Consider the following 15,836-nt stretch of genomic DNA (forward strand, 5'->3'; position numbering starts at 1 on the left):
ATGGGACGGTGCGGGGAGAGGAGGGAGGGAATGGGACGGTGCGGGGAGAGGAGGGAGGGAATGGGACGGTGCGGGGAGAAGAGGGAGGGAATGGGACAGTGGGGAGAGGAGGGAGGGAATGGGTCATTGCGGGGAGAGGAGGGAGGGAATGGGACAGTGCGGGGAGAGGAGGGAGGGAATGGGTCATTGCGGGGAGAGGAGGGAGGGAATGGGACAGTGGGGAGAGGAGGGAGAGAATGGGACAGTGCGGGGAGAGGAGGGAGGGAATGGGACAGTGCGGGGAGAGGAGGGAGGGAATGGGTCATTGCGGGGAGAGGAGGGAGGGAATGGGACGGTGCGGGGAGAGGAGGGAGGGAATGGGATGGTGCGGGGAGAGGAGGGAGAGAATGGGACAGTGCGGGGAGAGGAGGGAGGGAATGGGACGGTGCGGGGAGAGGAGGGAGGGAATGGGACGGTGCGGGGAGAGGAGGGAGGGAATGGGACAGTGCGGGGAGAGGAGGGAGGGAATGGGTCATTGCGGGGAGAGGAGGGAGGGAATGGGTCATTGCGGGGAGAGGAGGGAGGTAATGGGACAGTGCGGGGAGAGGAGGGAGGGAATGGAACAGTGCGGGGAGAGGAGGGAGGGAATGGGACAGTGCGGGGGGAGGAGGGAGGGAATGGGACAGTGCGGGGAGAGGAGGGCGGGAATGGGACAATGGGGAGAGGAGGGAGAGAATGGGACAGTGCAGGGAGAGGAGGGAGGGAATGGGACAGTGCGGGGAGAGGAGGGAGGGAATGGGACAGTGCGGGGAGAGGAGCGAGGGAATGGGACGGTGTGGGGAGAGGAGGGAGGGAATGGGACAGTGCGGGGAGAGGAGGGAGAGAATGGGACGGTGGGGAGAGGAGGGAGGGAATGGGACAGTGCGGGGAGAGGAGGGAGGGAATGGGACGGTGCGGGGAGAGGAGGGAGGGAATGGGACGGTGCGGGGAGAGGAGGGAGGGAATGGGACAGTGCGGAGAGAGGAGGGAGGGAATGGGACAGTGCGGGGAGAGGAGGGAGGGAATGGGACAGTGCGGGGAGAGGAGGGAGGGAATGGGATGGTGCGGGGAGAGGAGGGAGGGTATGGGACGGTGCGGGGAGAGGAGAGAGGGAATGGGACGGTGCGGGGAGAGGAGGGAGGGAATGGGGCGGGGAGAGGGGGGAGGGAATGGGACAGTGCGGAGAGAGAAGGGAGGGAATGGGACGGTGCGGGGAGAGGAGGGAGGGAATGGGACGGTGCGGGGAGAGGAGGGAGGGAATGGGACGGTGCGGGGAGAGGAGGGAGGGAATGGGACGGTGCGGGGAGAGGAGGGAGGGAATGGGACGGTGCGGGGAGAGGAGGGAGGGAATGGGACGGTGCGGGGAGAGGAGGGAGGGAATGGGACGGTGCGGGGAGAGGAGGGAGGGAATGGGACGGTGCGGGGAGAGGAGGGAGGGAATGGGACGGTGCGGGGAGAGGAGGGAGGGAATGGGACGGTGCGGGGAGAGGAGGGAGGGAATGGGACGGTGCGGGGAGAGGAGGGAGGGAATGGGACGGTGCGGGGAGAGGAGGGAGGGAATGGGACGGTGCGGGGAGAGGAGGGAGGGAATGGGACGGTGCGGGGAGAGGAGGGAGGGAATGGGACGGTGCGGGGAGAGGAGGGAGGGAATGGGACGGTGCGGGGAGAGGAGGGAGGGAATGGGACGGTGCGGGGAGCGGAGGGAGGGAATGGGACGGTGCGGGGAGAGGAGGGAGGGAATGGGACGGTGCGGGTAGAGGAGGGAGTGAATGGGACGGTGCGGGGAGAGGAGGGAGGGAATGGGACAGTGCGGGGAGCGGAGGGAGGGAATATAGAAACATAGAAGATAGGAGCAGGAGTAGGCCATTCGGCCCTTCGAGCCTGCTCCGCCATTTAATGAGATCATGGCTGATCATCCAAATTCAGTACCCTGTCCCTGCCTTCTCCCCATATCCCTTGATCCCTTTAGCCTTAAGAAATATATCCAACTCCTTCTTGAATATATTTAATGAATTGGCCTCTACTGCCTTGTGTGGTAGAGAATTCCACAGGTTCACCACTCTCTGGGAATGGGACAGTGCGGGGAGAGGAGGGAGGGAATGGGACAGTGAGGGGAGAGGAGGGAGGGAATGGGACTGTGCGGGGAGAGGAGGGAGGGAATGGGACAGTGCGGGGAGAGGAGGGAGGGAATGGGACTGTGCGGGGAGAGGAGGGAGGGAATGGGACAGTGCGGGGAGAGGAGGGAGGGAATGGGACAGTGCGGGGAGAGGAGGGAGGGAATGGGACAGTGCGGGGAGAGGAGGGAGGGAATGGGACTGTGCGGGGAGAGGAGGGAGGGAATGGGACAGTGCGGGGAGAGGAGGGAGGGAATGGGACAGTGCGGGGAGAGGAGGGAGGGAATGGGACATTTTGCAGCCGCCCTTTCTCCCTGAACCCCATTCCCCAACTCCTATTCCCTTCAGTACCTCTCTCCGCCCCTATTCCTCAGCCACCAGAATTCTGAATTCCCGAGGCTCCCATAGGTCCAGTCAGACCAGCCATTCCAGGGTGGGCGTGGTGACCCCTCAGAGCGGGGCCGTTTACTGCTGGGGCGGGAAGTTTAATTCTCAAACATCGCCCAGGTTGCGGTCAGCAGCTCCTGGGAGATCCATGCACCATACCTGGAGACTCCCGGGCGATCCGTGAGTGTTGGAAACCCTAACTCTCACCTTTCTGCTTCCTTCACAGATCAGCACTGCTGTAGTTTTTCGTACGTGTGGTCCGGATGACTCCGATTATGAGAGGAAGTGTGACCGTCTGCTTCCTCACGGCTGTGATGCTCACTGAGGTGAGAACTAAAACATTCTCATCTATCTTCTGTATAATTCAAATATTTGCATGCAGTGAGAGTCAGACCTGAACTGTATATATCTCATTACATGTATGAGTCATGTTAAATGTATATGTCGCGCATTAAGTATATATGTCACAAGATCACAGCATAATTACAGATGAGGAAGACCATTCGGCCCATCTTAATTCTTCCACCCAGAACAGCCCTGCATTTCGCACAACGCATCGTCCAATTGTTTAAATGATTGTAGGGTTTTTGCCTCCCCTCCTCTAGCCATGTGATGGTCACTCTCTGTGTGCAGGAGAACTTCCTGATATCAGTCCTAAATTTACCTACTACTCGTTTGACCCTGAGACCACTTGTCCTATTTTTACAATTTAATTTAAAGTAATATTCCAGATTCACCTTTTCCATTCCTTTAACAATTGTATAACCCTCCCTAAGGTCACCTCCCCTGTGTCTCACTGACCAGAACTGGACACCGTGCTAAAGGTGGGTCTGACCATAACTGGACACAGTGCTCAAGGTGGATCTGACCAGAACTGGACACAGTGCTCAAGGTGGGTCTGACCAGAGCTGGACACAGTGCTCAAGGTGGGTCTGACCGGAACTGGACACAGTGCTCAAGGTGGGTCTGACCAGAACTGGACACAGTGCTCAAGGTGGATCTGACCAGAACTGGACACACTGCTCAAGGTGGGTCTGACCAGAACTGGACACAGTGCTCAAGGTGGGTCTGACCAGAACTGGACACAGTACTCAAGGTGGGTCTGACCAGAACTGGACACAGTGCTCAAGGTGGGTCTGACCATAACTGGACACAGTGCTCAAGGTGGGTCTGACTAGAACTGGACACAGTGCTCAAGGTGGGTCTGACCAGAACTGGACACAGAGCTCAAGGTGGGTCTGACCAGAACTGGACACAGTGCTCAAGGTGGGTCTGACCAGAACTGGACACAGTGCTCAAGGTGGGTCTGACCAGAACTGGACACAGTGCTCAAGGTGGATCTGACCAGAACTGGACACAGTGCTCAAGGTGGGTCTGACCAGAACTGGACACAGTGCTCAAGGTGGGTCTGACCAGAACTGGACACAGTGCTCAAGGTGGGTCTGACCAGAACTGGACACCGTGCTCAAGGTGGGTCTGACCAGAGCTGGACACAGTGCTCAAGGTGGGTCTGACCAGAACTGGACACAGTGCTCAAGGTGGGTCTGACCAGAACTGGACACAGTGCTCAAGGTGGGTCTGACCAGAACTGGACACAGTGCTCAAGGTGGGTCTGATCAGAACTGGACACAGTGCTCAAGGTGGGTCTGATCAGAACTGGACACCGTGCTCAAGGTGGGTCTGACCAGAACTGGACACCGTGCTCAAGGTGGGTCTGACCAGAACTGGACACAGTGCTCAAGGTGGGTCTGATCAGAACTGGACACAGTGCTCAAGGTGGGTCTGACCAGAGCTGGACACAGTGCTCAAGGTGGGTCTGACCAGAACTGGACACAGTGCTCAAGGTGGGTCTGACCAGAGCTGGACACAGTGCTCAAGGTGGGTCTGACCAGAACTGGACACAGTGCTCAAGGTGGGTCTGACCAGAACTGGACACAGTGCTCAAGGTGGGTCTGACCAGAACTGGACACAGTGCTCAAGGTGGGTCTGATCAGAACTGGACACAGTGCTCAAGGTGGGTCTGACCATGGCTCTGTACAGTTTGATCATGACTTCCTCTGATTCTACTGTAGTTCAACAGCCTATTGCCTTTATTGATTGCTGTCCTGGCCTGCTGTAGTTGTGCATGTTGAGCATCAAATCTACCAAAACCCCAAGGTCTCTATCGGCTTTATCCCTAGCCATTTTCACACGATTCATGGCGTACGTTTGGCGCCCATTTTTCCTTCCTATGTGCAACACTTTACAATTTTATTCTGTATTAAAATTTCATCTGCTGTAGTTGTACTCACTTACACATTCTGTAATTCTGTACTCAGTCTGTAATTTCTCCGCTGCCTCCTTTGATTCCACTGCCCCTCCGAGCTTGGGACCATCTGCAAATCTGACCAGTTTACATTGACTTTCTGAATCGAAAGAGCCGATTCTAGCCCCCCAACGCCCCCCATGGGAATGAAGCAGGTGGGTGGATAAAATGGCAGTTCCTGACACGGTCCTGCCTGTCACCATTTTAACTGCTGGGTTTCAACAGCGTTGGGGCCTCATATTAATATTTAAATGTCAGTCATGTGATGCAATTAGGATCCTAACGTGATTTTTATTCCGGATTGTGCAAGTCACCAGTGAAACCTAGTTGGAAGCAGGAGCAGGGCCAGAAAGGTGAGTATTTTTCGTTATTTTGTGGTTTCCTCGTACTGCTCCATGCTCCACAAAAAGATCTTGGACTTCCCCCGCCCCAGGCTACCCACACCCTCCCCTGACTGCGATTGCCTCCATAGCACCCCCCCATCAAATCTTCCCTCATGCCGGGGACCGTTCCCTCCGGTACCTGGCGACGGCCTCTTGCCGCTTGAAATCCCACTCACTCCCACCGGCCAGGTAGCAATTCCCGTGGGATCATGGCGGGAGTCTGACATCCCGCTTGGAAGTGAGGCCCAGAAGTTAAAATCTCTCCTTTTGTCATGCCGCTCGCTCTGGCCCCCTGCAGACTGCACTCACGCCCCGAGTTAAAATTGAGTCACGAGTCGTTGACCCTGCTCTTAACACTAGGTGGGTTTTGGGTGGGGGTTTATGGTATGAGTTGGAAACTCATCCGCTCCTCCAGAAATGAGGCCAGCGACATTTTAATTCCAGGGCCTTGTTTAAACCCTACTTCCCAACAGTTCCAGTTGGGAAGTCAGCAGGAAGCATTGGAAGATCATGCGTCCTGGAAGCCACCCGCCCACCTAAGGTAGGTGGCGGGATCAGCTTCCAGGGCCATCTCACGGGCGTCTCGTATTCCGGGGCCGTCTCACGGGCGTCTCGTATTCCGGGGCCGTCTCACGGGCGCCTCGTATTCCGGGGCCGTCTCACGGGCGCCTCGTATTCCGGGGCCGTCTCACGGGCGCCTCGTATTCCGGGGCCGTCTCACGGGCGCCTCGTATTCCGGGGCCGTCTCACGGGCGTCTCGTATTCCGGGGCCGTCTCACGGGCGTCTCGTATTCCGGGGCCGTCTCACGGGCGCCTCGTATTCCGGGGCCGTCTCACGGGCGTCTCGTATTCCGGGGCCGTCTCACGGGCGTCTCGTATTCCGGGGCCGTCTCACGGGCGTCTCGTATTCCGGGGCCGTCTCACGGGCGTCTCGTATTCCGGGGCCGTCTCACGGGCGTCTCGTATTCCGGGGCCGTCTCACGGGCGTCTCGTATTCCGGAAGGGGGATACAGTATCCGCATTCCCTTGGCTTCCCACAATACTTGTCTCCATATTATGACACTCCTGTTCAAGTTGTGCTGCTCTCTAGCTTCAATCCTGAAGATTCCCTCTCAAGCTCTGATGCTAGCCTGGTCATCGAACTTATTGAATCTAATACTGTCCACTCCCCTCAAAAACCCCCTCCCTTCTGTCTACTCTTGTAAGTTTCTATCACTTGTTCTCTTAAAGCCATAACTCTTTCTTTCAGCTTACTGATTAACAGATCATTTTGCCTCTTTAATGAGAGTGAGGAACTTAAAGTAATTAATATTAGTAGAGAATAAGTACTTGAGAATCTAATCAGACTAAAAGCCGACACATCCCCTGGGCGTAACGGCCTACATCCTAGGGTTCTAAAAGAGGCGGCTGCAGAGATGGTGGATGCATTGGTTGTGATCTTCCAGAATTCCCTAGATTCTGGAACGGTCCCAGCAGATTGGAAGGTAGCAAATGTAACACTGCTATTCAAGGAAGTAGGGAGAGAGAAAACCGGGAACTACAGGCCAGTTAGCCTGACACCAGTAGTGGGAAAAATGCTACAATCTGTTATTAGGGACATGGTAACAGGGCACTTAGGAAATCATAATATGATTGGGCAGAGTCAACATGGTTTTATGAAAGGGAAATCGTGTTTGACAGTTTTTGGAGGATGTAACTAGCAGGGTAGATAAGGGGGAACCAGTGGATGTAGTATATTTGGAATTTCAAAAGGCATTCGATAAAGTGCCACACAAGAGGTTGTCACACAAGATTAGTGCTCATGGGTTTGGGGGTAATCGAACCGGGAACACTCTTGGGCTGTATGACTCAGAACGAAACTCAGCGATAGTTACCGAATGAAGTCAGCTGCTGCGTTATTTTCAGATTTACCTTGTTCTGGTTTGTGTTGTGAAATATGAAATGGTTGTCTTTCTCATTGGAAGACAACATGGCAGTGGCAACAGGGATTTGAACAACGCAAGGCGATGGAACAAGAAGCAAACACCAAAAATGCATGATCGCTCAATACGGCCATTAAATTAAGTTCAAAATAACTGCTTTTTCTTTCCAGTCAGCCTGTGAAGTGCAGACCACGCAGCAGCCTCAAGGAAACTCAACAGTGAGAATGTTTCCATCGCTGGGCCTGTCACGGACCACAATATTGTCAGCACAATATGAGTGCTACTTAAAAATCATCAGGGACCCACCATATGAAAGGGAAGGTATGTACACAGGCATTAATGAAGCTGACAACAGCCAGCACTATCCGTGAGATCCATTATCTGACGACAGTATTCCCTTCTAAAAATTTTACAGGAGAGAGGTTGATGCAGTGTGTTATCACAGTCCTTTCACACTCTGGGACTGGGTGGTACAGTGGGTTATCACACTGTCCTTTCACACTCTGGGACTGGGTACAGTGGGTTATCACACTGTCCTTTCACATTCTGGGACTGGGTGGTACAGTGGGTTATCACACTGTCCTTTCACACTCTGGGACTGGGTACAGTGGGTTATCACACTGTCCTTTCACACTCTGGGACTGGGTACACTGGGTTATCACACTGTCCTTTCACACTCTGGGACTGGGTACAGTGGGTTATCACACTGTCCTTTCACACCCTGGGACTGGGTGGTACAGTGGGTTATCACACTGTCCTTTCACACTCTGGGACTGGGTACAGTGGGTTATCACACTGTCCTTTCACACTCTGGGACTGGGTGGTACAGTGGGTTATCACACTGTCCTTTCACACTCTGGGACTGGGTGGTACAGTGGGTTATCACACTGTCCTTTCACACTCTGGGACTGGGTGGTACAGTGGGTTATCACACTGTCCTTTCACACACTGGGACTGGGTACAGTGGGTTATCAACACTGTCCTTTCACACTCTGGGACTGGGTACAGTGGGTTATCACACTGTCCTTTCACACTCTGGGACTGGGTACAGTGGGTTATCACACTGTCCTTTCACACTCTGGGACTGGGTACAGTGGGTTATCACACTGTCCTTTCACATTCTAGGACTGGGTACAGTGGGTTATCACACTGTCCTTTCACACTCTGGGACTGGGTGGTACAGTGGGTTATCACACTGTCCTTTCACACTCTGGGACTGGGTACAGTGGGTTATCACACTGTCCTTTCACACTCTGGGACTGGGTACAGTGGGTTATCACACAGTCCTTTCACACTCTGGGACTGGGTACAGTGGGTTATCACACTGTCCTTTCACACTTTGGGACTGGGTACAGTGGGTTATCACACTGTCCTTTCACATGCTGGGACTGGGTACAGTGGGTTATCACACTGTCCTTTCACACTCTGGGACTGGGTACAGTGGGTTACCACACTGTCCTTTCACAATCTGGGACTGGGTGGTACAGTGGGTTATCACACTGTCCTTTCACACTCCGGGACTGGGTGGTACAGTGGGTTATCACACTGTCCTTTCACACTCTGGGACTGGGTACAGTGGGTTATCACACTGTCCTTTCACACTCTGGGACTGGGTGGTACAGTGGGTTATCACACTGTCCTTTCACACTCTGGGACTGGGTACAGTGGGTTATCACACTGTCCTTTCACACTCTGGGACTGGGTGGTACAGTGGGTTATCACACTGTCCTTTCACACTCTGGGACTGGGTACAGTGGGTTATCACACTGTCCTTTCACACTCTGGGACTGGGTGGTACAGTGGGTTATCACACTGTCCTTTCACACTCTGGGACTGGGTACAGTGGGTAATCATACTGTCCCTTCACACTCTGGGACTGGGTGGTACAGTGGGTTATCACACTGTCCTTTCACACCCTGGGACTGGGTACAGTGGGTTATCACACTGTCCTTTCACACTCTGGGACTGGGTGGTACAGTGGGTTATCACACTGTCCTTTCACACTCTGGGACTGGGTACAGTGGGTTATCACACTGTCCTTTCACACTCTGGGACTGGGTACAGTGGGTTATCACACTGTCCTTTCACACTCTGGGACTGGGTACAGTGGGTTATCACACTGTCCTTTCACACTCTGGGACTGGGTGGTACAGTGGGTTATCACACTGTCCTTTCACACTCTGGGACTGGGTACAGTGGGTTATCACACTGTCCTTTCACACTCTGGGACTGGGTACAGTGAGTTATCACACTGTCCTTTCACACTCTGGGACTGGGTACAGTGGGTTATCACACTGTCCTTTCACACTCTGGGACTGGGTGGTACAGTGGGTTATCACACTGTCCTTTCACACTCTGGGACTGGGTACAGTGGGTTATCACACTGCCCTTTCATACCTATATGGGCTCCCGATCTGACAACACTTCAATTTAAAAATTCTCCTTCTTGTTTTCAAATCCCTCCATGGCCTTGCCCTTCTCTATCTCTGTAACCTCCTCCAGCCCTACAACCCTCCAAGATCTCTGCGCTCCTTCAATTCTGGTCTCTTGCGCATCCCCAATTTGGTCGTTGGCTGCCTCGGCCCTAAGCTCTGGAAATCTCTGCCTCTCTCTCCTTCTTTAAGAAACTCCTTAAAACCTACCTCTTTGACGAAGCTTTTGGTCATCAGGGCCCCAAAACCTGGCACTCGATTTAAACCGCCTGCCCCAAAACAGCCCCGGCAACGCCGGGCTCCCCAGCTAGTTATTGATAAAGTAACTGGAGGGAGCGCCCTGTCCACAACAGGCTTTTTTTTTTTGTAATTGAGAAACCGGGTGAAGGGCTGAGGCCCACAGTACCAGACACCAGCAAGCCTGATAACAGTGGGAGAGAAGATGACATAAATCAGGATGTAGGGAATGAGGTGACGCCAAGCTTGAATTTTACAAAGCCTGCAGATTTCAGGAGGCAAGGAAGGCTGAGAGGGGTAAGAGGTTCCATAGTTTGGAGGCCCAGGGAAAAAATGAGTTAAGCGTAGGAGACGGTGCACTAATTTTTCATTACAACACAGCGAGGATTCCTTGGGTAAGTCTGTAAACTGCTACGTTTCCCCCCCAAGAAAGAAAGTCTTGCATTTATATAGCGCCTTTCACAATCTCAGGACATCCCAAAGTGCCTTACAGCCATTGAAGTGTAGTCACTGTTGTAATGTAGGAAACGCGACAGCCAGTTTGCGCACAGCAAGCTCCCATAAACAGCAATGTGATAATGACCAGAAAATCTGTTGGCTAAGGGATACATATTGGCCAGGACACTGGTGAGAACTCTCCTGCTCTTCTTCAAATAGTACCGTGGGATCTTTTAAGTCTACCTTGGAGGGCAGACGGGGCCTTGGTTTAACACCTTATCCGAAAGACGGCACCTCCGACAGTGCAGCCCTCCCTCAGTACTGCACTGGAGTGTCAGCGTAGATTTTTGTGCTCAAGTCTCTGGAGTGGAACTTGAACCCACAACCTTCGGACTCCGAGGCGAGGGAAGCGACCCCCTGAGCCACACTGCAGAGAGAAGAGTGTAGCACGGCACATTTACAGTTTAGGAGGAGCAAGGCAAGAAAGTTCAGAGGACCAATAAGAAAAGCAGTCTGAAGAAAACGGACATTAATATGCTGCTTTTTCTGATTCACAGGCTCCTACTGTAACCGCACCTGGGATGGATGGCTGTGCTGGGAGGACTCTCGCGCCAGATCGACCTCTGTGCAGCATTGCCCTGATTATTTTCAGGACTTTGATCCCTCGGGTAAGTCTGTAAACTGCTATTGTTTTCCCCCTAACATATCTTAATCTTCAATCCATTATTTTGGTACCTAAGATCTATGACAACACAAGGGAAAAGAAACAAATCTGGCTCCCCAATTAAAACACACACATTCTGCACAATGACAGCCAACAAAGGCATCAGTTTCCCACTTTAGGTTTTGCCATGCATGCTGATTGAATGATGGAGATCGCAAAGCAGCCAATGGATTTTGAATTTATCAAGTTGCTGTAATGTATTATCAATAAAAAGATAAACTGTTTGGCAACAGAGTTGTTGTGCATCCCTATGAAAAGAGAAATGACAGCTTAACAAACGATATCCTATATGACTGTGACCATGGCGCATTTTGCTTCCTCATCCTTCTCGACCTGTCTGAAGCCTTTGACCTGGTTGACCACACCATCTTCATTCATCGTCTCTCCTCCATTGTCTGGCTGCGTGGAACTGCCTTCGCCTGGTTCCATTCCTATCTAGCCAGTCGTAGCCAGACAATCACCTGTAATGGTTTCTCTTCCTGTCCTGCACCATAACCTCTGGAGCCCCTCTGAGGATCTATCTTTGGTCCCCTCCTCTTACTCATCTATATGCTGCACCTCGGTGACATCATCAAAGACAAGAGGTCAGCTTCCACATGTATGCTAATGACACCCAGCTCTACTTCTCCAGTACCACTTTCGACCCCTCCACTGCCTCTGTGCTGTCAGCCTGTTTGCCCGGTCCTGGATAAGCCGCAATTTCATCCAGTTAAACATTGGGAAGATTGAAACCATTATCTTTGGCCCCCACCACAAAATCCATACACTTACCACCAATTTCATCCCCCGGCCCGACTACTGTCTCAGGTTGAACCTGGCTCGCAACCTCGGCGTCCTATTTGACCCCAAGCTAAGCTTTCAACCCATATCCTCTCCATCACAAAGACCGCCTACTTCTAACTCCGTAATATTGTCCATCTCCACCCCTGCCTCAACTCATAGATGCCCACATCCTGAGAATCGAAACAAGTTTAAAAAATCCTGTAGGAAACAATGGGGCAGCATTCTTGTGGGCCCAAGTGTGGGTGCTGGTTTCCTCTGGTTAATGTGAGCTGAGTCCTCCCTAAATTGATACCCTCGGTCTCCCACAGCCATGGTCTGTGTGTTGCCCTTTACATTCTATCAGGCTACTTCCTGCGGGAACTCTATGCTTCTCGTGTGTTGAAGCAGATGATTTGCTTGACAGAGCTGTCTTTAACTCTCCCTTTTCCTATTTAGAAAAGGTAACCAAGATCTGTACTGAAAATGGCTGGTGGTTTCGACACCCCATGAGCAACCGAACCTGGACAAACTACACCGCGTGTACGGACTACACCAGGGTCAAGCTAAAGGTGAGAGATTCTGCTTAACTCTGCGGCTCTTTGATGAGGTAATGGAAGCTGTATACACTCATTTCTAGTAGTAGAGCACTTCTGGCAGATGTAGCAAGATGCCAAGCTGCAGGTGTGGTGGAGTCTGCCCGCAACGTATTAGATACTTAAAGGCAGCACTGACTATGCACACAATGGGAGAATTACTGCAGGGATCTCCCGATCTCTGGCCATCACTTTAGTAGGATATCGTGAGAACTCTTGAAAAACGCATCATTCACCTGACATTGCCGAAAAGGCAATGGATTCTGGGTAATTTCAATTTTCAAGACTGAGATCAATAGATTTTTCTTAAATAAGGGTATCAAGGGATAAGGAACCAAGGCGGGTATATGGAGTTGAGCTACAGACCAGCCATGATCTAATTGAATAGGCTCGAGGGGCTGAATGGCCTCCTGGTCCTATGGTCCTATCACCTTATTTCATCTCCTCATTCACCTCGCAACATCTCATCGTCTCTTCATTGGTTTTTCAAAAAGTGTTTGACAAACTACCACATAATAGACTTGTTAGAAAAATTGAAGCCCATGGAATTAAAGGGACAGTGGCAGCGTTGCTTAGAAATTGGCCAAGGGACAGAAAGCAGAGAGCAGTGGTGAACGGTTGTTTTTCAGATTGGAGGGAAGTATACAGTGGCGTTCCCCAGGGATCAGTATTGGGACCACTGCTCTTTTTGCGTATACGGGGCATAATTTCAAAGTTTTCAGATGCCACGAAACTCAGAAATGTGGTAAACAGTGAGGATAGTAACAGACGTCAGGAGGACATAGACAGATTGGTCAAATGGACAGACACGTGGCAGATAAACTTTAATGCAGAGAAGTGTGAAGTGATTTGTTTTGGTAGGAAGAATGAGGAGAGGTAATATAAACAAAATGGTATATTTTAAAGAGGGTGCAGGATCAGAGAGACCTGGGGGTGTATGTACACAAATCTTAGATGGTGGCAGGGCAAGTTGAGAAGGCTGTTAAAAAAGCATATGGGATCCTTGGCTTTATAAATAGAGGCATCGAGTACAAAAGCATGGAAGTTATGCTAAACCTTTAGAAAACACTGCTTAGGTCGCAGCTGGGGTTTTGTGGCCAATTCTGGGCATCACACTTTAGGAAGGATGTCGAGGCCTAGGAGAGGGTAAAGTGGAGATTTACCAGAATAGTTCCAGGGATGAGGGAACTTCAGTTATGTGGAGAGACTGGAGAAGCTGGGATTGTTCACCGTAGAGCAGAGAAGGTTAAGGGGAGATTGATCGAGGTGTTCAAAATCATAAGGGGTTTAGACAGAGTAAATAAGGAGAAACTGTTTCCAGTGGCAGAAGGGTCGGTAACCAGAGGACACAGATTGAAGGTAATTGGCAAAGAACCATGAGGAAAAAAAATTACTTGGAGCGAGTTGTTATGATCCTGAATGTACTGCCTGAAAGGGCAGTGGATGCAGATTCAGTCGTAACTTTCAAAGGGGAATTGGATAAATACTTGTAGGGGAACAATTTGAAGGGCTATGAGGAAAGAGCAGGGGAGTGGGATTAATTGGATAGCTCTTTGAAAGAGCCAACACCGGCACGATGGGTTGAATGCCCTCCTATGATTCTCTGACGTTATAATTCATTCATCTCGCATCTTCTCAGCTCTGAATTCTACAGTGTTGCTTTATTTTCACTTAAGTTTGTCATTTTGCACTCGAAGCAGAGGGATGTCAATGCTCGAGAATGGGATACTTACTATTTCAGGCACCCGACACTTAACCATGAGCAATCACTGAAAGCACAGGCTCAATACAGAGTAAATCTCCTCTACACTGTCCCATCAAACGCTCCCAGGGCAGGTACAGCACGGGTTAGATACAGAGTAAAGCTCCCTCTACACTGTCCCATCAAACACTCCCAGGGCAGGTACAGCACGTGTTAGATACAGAGTAAAGCTCCCTCTACACTGTCCCATCAAACACTCCCTGGGCAGGTACAGCACGGGTTAGATACAGAGTAAAGCTCCCTCTACACTGTCCCATCAAACACTCCCAGGGCAGGTACAGCACGGGTTAGATACAGAGTAAAGCTCCCTCTACACTGCCCCATCAAACACTCCCAGGGCAGGTACAGCACGGGTTAGATACAGAGTAAAGCTCCCTCTACACTGTCCCATCAAACACTCCCAGGGCAGGTACAGCACGGGTTAGATACAGAGTAAAGCTCCCACTACACTGTCCCATCAAACACTCCCAGGGCAGGTGCAGCACGGGTTAGATACAGAGTAAAGCTCCCTCTACACTGTCCCCATCAAACACTCCCAAGGCAGGTACAGCACAGGTTAGATACAGAGTAAAGCTCCCTCTACACTGTCCCATCAAACACTCCCAGGGCAGGTACACCATGGGATAGATACAGAGTAAATCTCCCTCTACACTGTCCCCATCAAACACTCCCAGGGCAGGTACAGCACGGGTTAGATACAGGAGACATTTATTCCGTTAGCCCAGAACAAAGCTAGCCAAATTTTCTGCACCTGCTTACTGTCCAGTAGGAGGTTCTGCTCTCCTGTCCACATGTGGATGTTGGATGAGAACAGGATGTGGCTCGGCTCTGAAGCTGAATGTTTAACTCGATGCCTTTGTTCTCGCATCAGAATGGCAACTTGGATGAGGTAGCAGAAACTTAGCTCCAGACTCTAGTACAGCATATAAGAGAGGAAATTAGAGACAGAAAAATTTAAAGCTAAACTACATGAGGCTCTAAGCATTAGCGATGTGGCCTTGTTCTTATTTGCCTTCTATCATAGAATGCTGATGGCGCTTTCTAACATTTCTCTGTGTATTTGCAGACGGTATGGAGCCAGTACTATTTGGCCATTACAGGACATGGAATCTCCATCACGTGCTTACTGGTTTCCCTTTGTATATTCTTCTACTTCAAGTAAGTTTACACTTTCAAATCTTTTCTACCAAAAAACTGAGTTTAACTAAAATATGTGGAGCCCAGACATCATGCTGGCTGGGCATCGGCAGATAAACTGTGGCTTTTTACAAAGTTTGTTTTTATTTTATGTTAAGTAAGATGCCAGGGCAATCCAAATCTGGGCAGAGCACAGGGACAGCACTCGGTGTGATCCCCGATTCAAACCCCGGTTTGTGCCCAAGTGATCATTCTTCACCTCAGATGGTGAAGCAAAGTTCTCCTGATAATTGTTGTCGGTACCTTTCTACCGAGACACAATTTAGGACTCAGAACTCAGAGATTCAAACATGAAGTGCTTTATTGGAAGGAAAGGAAATTCTGGAAAGTTCCGAACAAAGAGAGCTAAACTTAACCGAGAACACCCAACCATTTATCTGCTGTGACAGCGCCACCACAGGTGGGAGGAGAACACACAATAGAACACACAATACATAACATTTCCTCCCCTCTTAAATGGAAGGTCCACATTATTCCTCAACAGGTAAGTTACTTTCAATGCACTCAACTAACCAAGGGTAGAGGTAGACTGCCTCAAACCCTGACTTTACCCTGGGGTTTA

General features: G+C 51.1%; 1 protein-coding gene across 2 annotated transcripts in view; it reads left to right on the plus strand.

Annotated features, from left to right (window-relative positions):
• LOC147096965 (calcitonin gene-related peptide type 1 receptor-like) overlaps positions 1 to 15,836 on the plus strand; it is a 302,051-nt gene that overhangs the window by 21,225 nt on the left and 264,990 nt on the right. For both annotated transcript variants that reach the window (XM_085972660.1, XM_085972661.1), the window contains 5 exons: positions 2,746 to 2,845; positions 7,300 to 7,450; positions 10,794 to 10,904; positions 12,179 to 12,291; positions 15,144 to 15,235. In XM_085972660.1, the coding sequence (XP_085828786.1) occupies positions 2,783 to 2,845; positions 7,300 to 7,450; positions 10,794 to 10,904; positions 12,179 to 12,291; positions 15,144 to 15,235 (530 nt within the window). In that variant the 5' untranslated portion in view covers positions 2,746 to 2,782. The remainder of the gene's footprint in view (positions 1 to 2,745; positions 2,846 to 7,299; positions 7,451 to 10,793; positions 10,905 to 12,178; positions 12,292 to 15,143; positions 15,236 to 15,836) is intronic.

Source organism: Somniosus microcephalus, chromosome 33, assembly GCF_052327205.1.
Source record: "Somniosus microcephalus isolate GS21.2 chromosome 33, FLI_Smic_1.0, whole genome shotgun sequence".
NCBI classification, from domain to species: Eukaryota; Metazoa; Chordata; class Chondrichthyes; order Squaliformes; family Somniosidae; genus Somniosus; species Somniosus microcephalus.